This window comes from Tachysurus fulvidraco, chromosome 6 (genome assembly GCF_022655615.1).
Source record: "Tachysurus fulvidraco isolate hzauxx_2018 chromosome 6, HZAU_PFXX_2.0, whole genome shotgun sequence".
Classification (NCBI taxonomy): domain Eukaryota; kingdom Metazoa; phylum Chordata; class Actinopteri; order Siluriformes; family Bagridae; genus Tachysurus; species Tachysurus fulvidraco.
This window is the reverse complement of record NC_062523.1, coordinates 17,028,150-17,040,783: the sequence shown is the minus strand read 5'-3', so window position 1 is coordinate 17,040,783 and position 12,634 is coordinate 17,028,150. Positions and strand designations below refer to the sequence as shown.

The 12,634-nt window shown below is 37.7% G+C and overlaps 1 protein-coding gene across 4 annotated transcripts in view; it reads right to left on the bottom strand.

Annotated features, from left to right (window-relative positions):
• Positions 1–12,634, bottom strand: part of myo1b (myosin IB) — a 49,549-nt gene that overhangs the window by 16,249 nt on the left and 20,666 nt on the right. For all 4 annotated transcript variants that reach the window (XM_027164369.2, XM_027164370.2, XM_027164371.2 and 1 more), the window contains exons 4-10: positions 9,622–9,716; positions 6,881–6,985; positions 5,683–5,729; positions 4,155–4,218; positions 2,415–2,513; positions 1,871–1,974; positions 161–308 (exon numbers count right to left, since the gene is read on the bottom strand). In XM_027164369.2, coding sequence (XP_027020170.1) covers positions 161–308; positions 1,871–1,974; positions 2,415–2,513; positions 4,155–4,218; positions 5,683–5,729; positions 6,881–6,985; positions 9,622–9,716 — 662 coding nt within the window. The remainder of the gene's footprint in view (positions 1–160; positions 309–1,870; positions 1,975–2,414; positions 2,514–4,154; positions 4,219–5,682; positions 5,730–6,880; positions 6,986–9,621; positions 9,717–12,634) is intronic.

Genomic DNA, 12,634 nt, shown 5'->3' with positions numbered 1-12,634 from the left:
GATGGCAGTAGAGCATAACCAGGTGTACTAACAGAAAAAGTAATATAGACATTGGTCCAGTTACCTCACATCTACTATAAGCGACTAGAATTAGCATCAATATCTGCACTAACAAATGTAGATGATAAACAAAACTTTTTTCACTGAGTAAAGTGCTCACCGTTCTTGTCCTTAACCCGGCTCTCATCGAAGCCGTTGACACGTGATTCAGGTTTGAACTCTATGTTGCCCAGTTTGAGCACTGCAGCCACCAGCTCCAGCACTGACTGCACCTCATCCTCCATGAAGCCCACAATCTGCATGGCATTCTGGATAAGAGAAAGGAAGATTCCCTATAACTACAGCTCAGATAATAGGTTTTATACTACCATCTAGTAGTAACGCAGACCCACATTAATGCCAGAGTTTGCTGGATAACCAATCATGACTGCTCAATATTTTGGTATTTTTTAGTTTAGATTGATCGTCTCCAAAACCAAATGCATAAGCAAATAAAGTGGAGAAGATCAAAGTTTTGACTATCCACTCATGTCCTTATTCTAACTTACAAGATAAGGATAAGCCTGTCACAATTTTCACAGAGTAAGCCAAAGAGAGAAACAAAACAAAGCAAAAAAACCCTCGCTGTTAAATTACAGTACCTGAAGATGCAACAGTCTGAATAAATCATAAAGCACAAAAGCTAAGTATTGTCTTATTATTTGGATATCATCTCTCATTGACAAGGGACAGAAACAGACTTGGATGGCAGAACAGACTGAATTATGTTTTTTTTATGCATAGCAGTGCTGAACTTAGACTTATTGTTCAGGAGAACTGCACAGCATTGTTGTCTGCATCCAGCACAACTGGTTTGAATTAGTGGATGCAGAAATCTAATCATAAGTTCAGAACATGACATGATGTGAAATGCCAAAAAAAAAAACCCTTTTACTTATGAATGGAGTTAAACGGGAGAAGAGGGAGAAGCTGAAATGCGTTGGGAAGGATGCACCTGCTACATGCATATGTTAAGTAAAATTAAATTAATCTTTCCTTTGTGTACAACCGCTGAATATAGTTCTACTAGATATCCACTATGAAGATCTCCATCTTTAAGAGCACAGACAAGAGCAGCGCTCTCTCATACAATGGAAGAGGTCAAACAGTTAGAATTAAACATTGATGAGTTACTACTTTACAAATGAACAAATAAACTATGAACATACAAACAACAGTTTTTCAAATGTATATTCAGTTTTAAAATTGATTTGTGGCTTGTTTAAACACTTTGATGTGATTCTCTGTACATTCGGTCATTTGTCAAAAAAGTATTTGGTCTTAGAATAAAAAGCTTTAAGGCATACTATACTGCTTTATTAGACAAATATTTTTGTTTGCTCTATGATTTTGAAAATAGACAGCTGTTTTTCTGCCTTTGGAAATTAAATGTTGACTGAGTAATACTGGCCATGGTCATCCCACAGCAGGCTTGCTGCATTTGTTTACAGCAGAAAACACAAAAAGGCAGCCACACTTACATCCTGGGGCTACACCACAGATGACAACTACTGCTTGGCAGCTAACTATAGTGCATTGGGTCTCTTTCTACCTGTTGCTACAAAGGGAAAAAATGCCTTTCACTTGTGGCTGAAACTAGTATAATATGCACATTGCGAGCCAATCTTAGCCAGCATGGTGTCATAAATACAGTAATTGCATGAACCCTAGAGCACGGCTTATTGTGGTGAGAGTTTGCTTAGTGTTCTCGATTCTGCTTGAAATCCAATTTTATCAACAAGTTATATCCATTTAAAGAGCTAATTCATAAGAATGTTGATCTTCCGCGGTTGTCCGTTTGTCTTTGTGAAAATATGACTCCATAACTCACCCTAACAGTCCTGAAATTTGCAGCATCATCCAGTCCATTGACTGTTGCAGAGTCGAGACTTAGATAATTATACTTGCTGAAATCCCTGTCCAACTTTAGCTTTTCTGAAAGAAAAAAGAAAGAACATGACATGTATTTTAGTTGCAGTTTGAATAAGCCCTGAACCTCCAGTTTTTACACTATGGTGACACACAATTCCCATTCAATTCCAATATTAAATAACCAACAAACATGAATATGGTCAGCTAGGGTTACAAAGACAAACTTCCCCCAGGGTCCTTCAGCTATTTGATGTCTGAAATGAAAAGCCACTACATTGTTCTTTTACAGTAAGCATGTCAACAATGGCCATGGTCCAGCACAATAGCTGGTGGCCCAGTTACTCTGGGTTTTCGCTTCTGTTTACATAAAATAAAAAACCCACAAAAACATATCTTCCCCTACCTCATTTCTGCATATCCCCATGCATAAGAATAATGGCCATGTGTAAAGGTGTATGTCACAAGCCTATGAACAGAGCATATGAGTGCTTGTTGTCTCTTACTCAGTGTTTCATCTGATGCTCCAGATAGCAGCTGATAAAAGATGTGGAAGTTTCTCTCTCCTCTTGGCTGCTTCACAACACGAGATTTCTCCAAAAGATCTTAAGGCAGAAAGCATAACAACAAAGCATAAGCATGACATTTTTTCCATTCCACTGGCCAGCTGAATATTCATCAAGGTCACCCCTACACAGCATGTCGGAGCTCTGAAGAACACACAAGGTGTCGGTTTCCATAAGGGACAAATATTTGCATGCTCAAGGTGTCTGGAGTGTATGGAACCTCTCATTGTCCATTGTGTTTGCACTGGAACAGGAAATCTGTGCCTCACTACACACTAACAGCATTTATTAACCAATATTGCAGTCATAAGGTCTCCAATCTTGTCTAGTCAGAGATGGGATTCTGTTTTACTAGCATGTTTATTAAAATCTAAATTTTGACTAGTATAGACATGCTGTGTTCCTGTTGCAAGTTTACTAGATTTTTCTCCCCTTTTTTTTCCTCCAAAGTAGAAAATAAAAGATTAGTAAAATATCACCACATGCTGTACTGACTCAGTTTATTTCATACACTTCCATTATAGATATTTAACCAGTGGGGAAATAAATAATACCAAAGATCAAACAGAGAAATATGTTAGAGGTGGTTACAGGGAAAATGTTTGTTAAGCTGGTCTAACCTATGCCAGTGAGGGTAAATCCTAATCAGGCATGCACAGGCTTTTTTTCCCCTTCATATTCTTCATGTAATCTTTTTCCCACTTTTATTTTACATGCATTTCATATATAAACAGTAAAGTGGTAAAAGTAAAGAAAAGAGTGAGAGGATGTGGGTTACAAACGTTCACAAAATCTAACTCTGTCAAGACGCTTGTATGCGCTTTCATCTTTTGTACATTCAGAAAAGACAAACGACAAAAATCTCTTCCTATCTAATGACATAAAACTACAACAGGACTGCTAATCATAATTTTTTAATGTTAATCAGTAATATGTGACACTGGATCTTGTATGCAGAAGAAAAACATTACCAGGCAGCTTTTATTTTTTTTTGTCAAAACAATAGAAAACTGAGCAATGAACCAGAAGGACAGATAAAAAAGTAGAGAAAGTTTGGTTGTGCCCAAGAACTTTCACTGAAAAAACACAAACGTTGATCTTATTCACTCTCCTACCTCACATAGACTCAGTCATGCCACTTTATCGACAGCTTGACATCAACACAGTCCAGATTACAAAACATATATTACATCAAGCCACTACTGACTGCATTAGTCATGTTCGTGGAATAAAGCAAAACACAAATCTTCCCTTTATATTTGACTTTCACGGACCGTCACAGTGAATTTATAGTCACTTAACACAACAACAGAGCAGACGGTGACATTCAGAATTGCATAAAATAGGCTGTGTGGAAACTGTATCCATGGCAGATGATCTAGGAATGTGTGAATGTCAGAGTAAGACATGTAGGAAAGGTTAATCCAGGCCCAAGCTCTTTCGAGCACACCCTGTATTTGTGTCCCAACCCACTAGCATAACTGCAGGAGGTGAACACACATTGGGTGGTTTGGAGCAGGGCAGAGCTCCACTGCTGTTTGCTGCAGCCATCAATATGACCACACAGCTGGATCTAAGAAACTTGTGGAAAAAAAGGGCAGCTTCTGTAATAGACAGTGAGCCTTGGTGAGGTACTGTTTAATGGGTTAAGCTCAGTATCGATCCTGTAATTATACTCACAGTTACTGATGACGCCGCCCAATGGATCTCCTTTGAAGTCAAACTCGATGTCCATGTACTTTCCCTATAAATAAAGGAGTAAAAGACAGTAAGTAAAAATATAAGGAACTACAAATATATTTAAATAAACGGTGACCTCATTATACTATCCTCTAACTATTTTAGCCCTACACAGTCAAAACAAGATATGAAACAGTTTGTCTATTTCTGTGATGAGATTGCACCAAGGCCTTTAATACTGCTTAGTGAAAGGCTGAACCTGAAGAACCACACATCTTCACTGTGGCTTTTAGGGCAGAAATAAACAGAAAGCAAAGAAGCAGAGCTAAAAACACAAGACTTCTACAAGAGAGCAAGCAAGAGAAATGCTTTCTCCCTCCAGCTAAGTCAGTTTTATTCATAAAATATTTTTTTATTCATAAAATATATTTTTTGCTGCTCTCTATCCTTACTTAAAACTGAAACAGTAACAGTAAGCCTCCTGTCTGGAAGTGTCTTTCACTCCCTCTTTTTTCCACTTAGCCAAAGGCTCTTCAAAGCTACAGCCTTGTTAGCTGCAGCCAAATTCAACAAAACGTTTTGCCAGCCATGGGAAGTAACTGATTGTTTTTCCCCCTACTGTACAAAAGAAGATGACACATTATAGTACGAGTTAAAAAAGCATGTGTAGATCTGACAGCAAAAGCTAATGGACTTGTGGAGTTGTTACGCAGAACATGTAGCGACTCTGGAGCTTGGGACTAATTGAAGAAGTCTGGATTCACGCGATGACATCAAGGAGGAATCTGAAAACAGCCCACAGACCCCCCACTCTTTTAAAAGCATGTAGTGAGCGTGAGAACACTCCTGCACAATTCCTTCTACTCAGATCAGCACGATGTATTCTGAAAAATTTTTGCTCCCCCTCTGGATTGTCCATCTAAATTGATCTACATGCTAACATTTACTGATACAAGAAACAGAATGATTAATGACCTTGTTTTACCTCTTTGTGGAACTGATCCCTATATTGGTTATTTAATATAACTGATACATTTACTTTTTTTGTTTATAAATTTTTTCTCACATTTATCAATGACTAAAAATTAATATTACATAGGTTTTAGATAGATTTCAGTAACATTGCTGAAATCTGCTCTCATCAATCGCTCAACCATCACCCACTACATAATACATATCCACTGGAAAGGAACACACACATGCACACACAGCTGTGCCTTGATGGTAATATTTTTCATGGTAAGCTGTTCTATGCATCACTCTAAAACTTAGAAGTAAAAAGGCCAGTCCACATGCACAAGAATTCATAAAAAAGATGATTCCTTTGTCAATAGCATTTTGGATTCTTATTGGACTATTAACAGGCTCAAAAACACTTAGAATAGAAAAAAGGAGCTATTTTGGCAGGGTATGTTACTAGAATCAACACTCTACATGAGCCTAATCTTATGTAAACGAAAGATTCTAAGTGAAGTGATCCAGCCACAGAGCCCAGAGCCAGAAAACAGACAGCTAGACAGATACTCACAAATCGAGAGGAGTTGTCATTCCTCACAGTTTTGGCATTCCCAAAAGCTGCAAAGAAGAAACGCACACCAATTTAGTGAAAAGGTACAGTAAAGTTCTTTACTGACAGCTATCTATACAATGCTTGTTTGAGTAGGTTTTTTTTTTAACATAAATGTACAATTTTACTGCTTAAAATTGCTTATTTCCCATATAGTGATTTTAGCCTCTAATTAAACTTGTAACTTCATGAGCATGACTGATAGGAGCTGCTGTGTTAAAAGTGGAAGTTTTTTTTTTTACTCTGGAGTGCACCGCTTCAGCTCTGGCTGCGCAGAGCAAGTACAGGAGTGAGGCCATGGGGCAGGAAGTCTGCTGTGCATCAGAAGTGGCGATCATTACAGCCAGCAGCTAAACTCTCACAGATGTGGAACTCGGCTGGGCACTTCATTGCTCATGGGCATTTCCTGTGCAAGGCCCCATGTTAAAAACACACATTCCTGTCTGCGATCAGGCAGCAAAAAGCTTTGTGCACCATTAACAGTCAAAGGCAGACAGCTGAAGGAGGGGCAATGCTAAGAAATACGGGGGAGAGAACATCTTGGCACCCCCATTTCCAAACGTGTCAAGAGCATTAGGAGTGGTTTTGAACTAACTGCTTGGTTAGAGTTGATATTCAGACCCATGTGAACTAATACGATTTCAGTAGAAGATGCAACAGGAAAATTCATATGTTGTGAGCTATATAGTCTGCGTTTGTGGAACCATATGGAACACAAATGTGAACCTTGTAGAAAATGTTTTACATTTGTGTGAATATTAAATATCTATTCTACACCTGATACCCATTACTGGTGCTAGAGGATGACGGATGTTTTTGCACATGGTCACTTTTGAGTGGTCAGGATTATAACTGTTAATAAACTGAAATAAATCCAGAAGGTTAATTCTCTTAATATTAATTATAGCTTGTATTAATTAAAATAACTAATATTAATAATGAAACATTATGTTAAGCTCATCGACAATTTCTGTACCATCATGCTGCAGTATGGTCCATTAAAACTGTGGCTTAAATACATCATAGCATATACTGTGGTCTTTTAAACTGGTTTTTAGCTTTGTATTTAGTTCAGTATGGGAAATTAAACTAAATGATATGATGTGCTATAGATAAAGATGAAGATGATGTGATGAAGGTATAAGGGCTTTACACATACCCTCTAGTACAGGATTGGATTGCAGCAGTTGCTCTTTCACCTTGTTCACCTCCTGGCCCTTCCCACACACCGCAGCCACATATGACATCACCAGTTTACTGGCCTCTGGAGCACATAGTACAATAGGAAAAGGTCAGAGTTCATACTCTTCCAGATGAGACAAGACTACACCCTGAAATCCCCCTTACATCATTACAGTCAGCTCAGCTTTCGAACCCAACCCTGATCCACTGCAGACATGTACACGTCCTCCTCTAACACACAGCACGTTAATCCCATTTAGCCCACATTTAATATCATACTAAAAGAAATGACAGTCAGTAAAGGGGTACAAGGCCAAATCACAGACCCAGTGTTCAACAAAAGCCTCTCATGTAATTAAACCAGGATGTAATGTAAATTACTCTTCCATGTTTATATTATGTTGCTCTGGAGCCTTGGACAGACTTATTATAAAAGGTCCTAGCATGAGAATCTTCTTGGATATGAAGAGAGATGAAAAGCATTCTAGGTTTATTGTTTGTTAATGCTGATTATTCCATGTGGGTATAGATGTAGTTTTTTTTTTGTTTTATTACTAGCAAAAATACATTAAATAAGTTTTATGTGGAGAAAATAACTGAAACCTGAATATTGGAAGAAAAATCAAAAGCAGAAAAGACTTCAGACTTATATGAAACAACATTTAAAGTAAACAGTATGGTGTAGAATAATGAATCAAGTCATATTCAGTGCATGGAAACAAAAAATGTGTGATGATTTATTTAGCAATAAATTAATTCTAAGCAACAAAGTATTACTATAGTGTTTCCAACACTGATCTATACCCATTGCTAAAGCATTCATAATATAAACTAACCATTCAGAGCATACTTTCACCTATAAAAAATAAAAGTGCATCATACAAATTAATTTAATATGTTTTACAATGCACAGAGTGACAGATTAGATGCATGTCCTGCAGCAGCTTGTGAGATTTGATTTTGGTGGAGCAGGAAGGCATTAATAGACATAGCCTCAAAAGAAATGAAGTAATTTCTTGGCTACTCTATAGGCTACTGTCTGGTGAATTATAAGAATAAGCATGCAAAGTCATTTGAGATTAAATATCACGTCATACTGTCTAGCATCTTACTTTTAGCGGTGTTAGCATATCTTTGTGTTCAATACAGCAAGACACACACAAAAGAGCAAAAATTAACCAGAAACTAGACAGGTTGGGAAACAGAGAAAGGCTTTTTCTCAGCATTTGTCTGCGCAAAAAATCATGCTGCATACATAGTTCTGAGTAACTTTCCTTCTTCAAAATCTTAATATTTTACTACATTTACAGCATTTGGCAGACGCCCTTATCCAGAGCGACGTACAGGGGTGCTCAAGTCTCCATCATTGGATTCATCATACTTATTATACATACTTTCTATAAACATGTTTCTGTTTTTCTGTGCATCATAAACACCCCGTCTTAAAAAATTATTGTTTCAATAAAATTTTAGTTGTACAGAATTGTAAAAAAAAAAACACAACATGCAACTGTTATATGCTCTGATAAATGAAGCAAACTGACCAAACTTGAAAACAAGAACTCTGCAACTGAATTAATAGTGGAACAGTTTTGGATAATCAGTAAAGTGCACTTATAAAAACATTAATTTTATGACCTATATACCCAAACACTTTCATCAGCCTTTAAAAACCCCAAATGATAAAGCGATTACACAAATCCCTTGGCCACTTGGCCACTGGACTGCCTTCGCCATCTTCTCCAACTAAACCAAGCAGTTGTGATAAATGGAATAAAATTATATATTTTAAACTCAATAAATGTAAATGCTAATTGAGCATGTCATTTGAACTTCCCTTTATGTGCAAAACAGTAAATCATGGTGAACAGATTTTACAGTGGATTTTGTAGCAAAATTCTTGGTTATACTTAATATTGAATAAGGAGTCAGCGATCAGGGAAAAAGAGTTGTAAATGCTGACATCATTCTCTGCGGCTCTCTAGCAAGCCTAAGCACAACTCAGCCGAGCCAGCGTTGGAGTGACAGGCTAAAGTGGAGCATTTTCACACTGAGAGAAGACCTCAGCATAACCTCATCCGCTCTTTAAAGCCGTGCCCCGGACCTGGCAGACTGCTACATCACATGGCTCCTCAAATCATCTCACTGTGGTCCAACAAACACACTAAATTCAAAGACAGAGCAGGAAGATTCCATATTCCAGCAGAACTGTCATTAGTTTATAAAAACAAATGAGGAAGTTTTTGAGGACATTTATGACTAGTGAAGAATTAGGAACTGTAAACACAAACACACAAGGCCTGGCTTTTAGGAGAGTGTAAGATGGCCACCATGTGTGAATATTAGATGGAGACAAACAAATGAAGAACTAATAACTTTTCCTGGTTGATCCTGGCAAACATTTACGATTCTTTATCTGACTCCAAGATGACAGATGAGAAATTCATTACATACAAATAAAAAGCAAAAAGAATATGAATATATAATTGTTCTTTATCAAAGTAGGTTTACACAAAATCCCAGCATGCTACAAAGAAGGAAATTTTAGTCTTTAAAGCAACTCCAGTACTGTTTCTTAAAAGTTTCTTTGCAATCGAATTAAAAATTCAGTGAAACAGTGTCACCTTTTGAAAACATACTTTTTGATATGCAAAGGATCAGGTATGGTAAATAAAAAATGAAGCATAATTAGTTTAACATGGCTCGCATCAACCTTACCAGTCTTTCCTGCACCACTTTCTCCAGTTATGAGGATGCACTGGTCCTTTTCTTGATCCCGTAGAGACCGATATGCTTCATCTGCCAAAGCATAACTAGAAGACAAAATATAAATACAGGATACAGTTGACAAATTCTATAGTCATAAATTCGCAAAGTGTAATTTGTGTTTGTACTAAATTGTATTCTGAAACACGTGCACTCATTGACGACTCCAACTTCAAATCAGTATTATCAAGTCAAGAAGCATTTTTTTTTGTCATTTTCAACCATATGTAGCTGTTGCAGTACATATGGAAATGAGACAACATTTCTCCAAGACCATGCTTCCCAACCTGAAAAGCTTTCTTCATCAATGTTCCTTATGTGTGAGAGGAGAGGAAATGCATGCTTAGGAGTGCTTGTGCACACCATATGTCAGCTAAACAACAGCACATTGTAATCCTGGACAGAATTAGCTTGCATCTGCATAACAGTCAAGAAATGTGTTGGATCAAAAGATGGCGTTCTCCTTTACTGCTGGTTTTATCTGGGCTGATATACATTATGAAGTTCTCACATACTCACACAAAAAACCCTGGCAACTTGATTATGAACTTGTAAATCTAACAAACTTATAATTCACTATACAATATTGTGTCTTGAGTTCTCAAAAGGTTTTGTCGTTCCAGAGGTGGAATGAACAGAAAAATGAGTGGTATTGTAATGTAGTGAGGAGGCTGCACAACAGTGAGAGAATTGTGATCGATTTGCCCGTAACTGTACAAAGAAAATGCCACCCGCAGAGAGGAGTTCTGAAGTAATGGAGAGAGCAAACGCCTGATGACGTATGCTAAACTATCACAGTCAGACTCAAACGACCCTCATTTTATTTCACTTGCATTATGCCACAGCACTTTAATCTACTCAGCCAGGCAGCTAACTCGCTCAGTCTCCTAGTTTTCCCTCTGTCTGTACTTTTCTACAATCATTACGCAGGAATGTTCCAGAACCACCACTAATAATAGCTCTGATTGTGAGGGAAATGTTGCATGTAGTTTCCCCTTCTGTAAAACATTTAGAAACACATGAGACTCAAGTCTGCAGGGAATTATGTTCAGAATATATATCCTATATTCACATACTCACCTCCAGAATTTCTGCCATCCATCCCACATGAAAAAGTAAAAATTATGTAAAAAATATTACAGACAAGATGAAAATGGACCTTTCCTGTAACACTTGACAAGATTGGAGACCCTTCATGCAAAACATTTCAATTGCTCATGTGGATTATCCTCTATAAATCTGACCATTTCAGTGCCCAGAATCCACAACACAACAACAACAACAAAAAAAAAAGAATCCAAGCCCAAAGTATCATTAAGCAACTACCTTATTTTACAGTGGGTGTGGCTGCTTGACTCTGCATGCAGTCCCAATTCTTTCAATGGCAATTGCAGGTCTGCCCAAAGAGCTCAGTTCTCGTCTCATCTGACCACAACACACAATTCCTGCAGTTTTGATGACTTGTGAAGTTTAGGCACTGCAGTTTGTGAGTTGTTTTCAGAAAGGGCTTTTTAATGCAACTTCTCCAATCAGATCTCACTCCATCTACTAGTTTATTTATATACTTCACACCACCAAGAATCAAATAAACCCCTCACTTTGCCACATCCCAAAATTACATCCTATAATTAAATAATATAATTTGGCTCATTTCTATTATTTTTCACACATCCTGGAATCCCTGTAAACACATACATAACCAAAAAAAAAAAGTCATATAAATCTGTTACTTCTCGTCATAAATCATTATCCATTATCACCATTACAGTATTGTGCTGCTCAAAGCAAAACCTCGGAGTGACAGTTCAAGGGATCTTAACTGCAAATAGATATCCACCCATGCTCTATACAGAAAAAAAAGCAAAAACTGGAAATGGCAACTGAAATGGGTGGAGGCTTGGCACATGTGAAGGCACAGAACAAGAGAAAGAGAGGGGGTGACAGAAGGACATTGGGCATTACATCATGAAAGAATTGTGCAGAGTCTAGAGAACAGATGTTTGTGCTTTGTGGGTAACTGTGAAAGCACAGCATAAGCCATACAAAAGAGTACAATAGCAGAATTACCCTAGCCGTCAATGGGTAAGCAGGACAACAGCAAGAGGCCAAAAAAACCTGTGACTCTGGCTTATCATGATTAATATGAAAGTATTAAATCTGAACATGAAAAGAGTCACCCTGGTGACACATGCATACTGGGGGCTTTCAGTGGTGTGTCTAGTCACTAACTCCAAACAAAAGGGTGGGGAGATATATCAGATCTGTCAAAAAGTTGCATAAGAGAAATAAATAAATAAAAATGATCTCTGAAAGGGTGTGCCTGAATTTATATTCTTAGATAGTATGCTATCGTTATGGATCCAAAGCCTAGCAAAAGGAAATCAAAAGCAACATCTGAGAACATCAAAGTAGGCAGTTGCTAAAGGCCGTACCCCGAGGCCTCCACATCTTACCAGAGGCTGAAAGAGGATTTGTGTGGAGGATGGGGAGGTGCCTGGCACACCCACCAGCACCAGTTTGCAGGAGAATGACCTGTAATTTCAGTTTCCTTGTGGCAAGGTTGAGGCCAAAAGCCACAAAATAATTCAATGTTGAAAATAGCATGTCCTTCCACTCGTATCCTTGAGAAGGTGGTGTTGGGGAGGGAAGCAGAATCACCCAAGATTCAGATGAAGAATAAAGTAATGAACCTTAATGTAGTGTCAATATTCTTTTTGTATGATCAGCTTTAAGAGTTTCAGGAAAATCACCCACAAATCTGAAACCAGAAATGGTTTCAAAAAGTAAATTAATGTAGAATAATACAACAGAGCCACACAGTAGTGTAATGCACCCAGCACGTTAGATATAAGGGGAAGATCATAAAGTCCTGCAGACATTACAGTCAGGTCTGGAACCAGTAAGCTGGTTGAAACTATAATATGGAGTATTTTTGATTCGCAAAATGAAGAGTGAGGATCAGGTG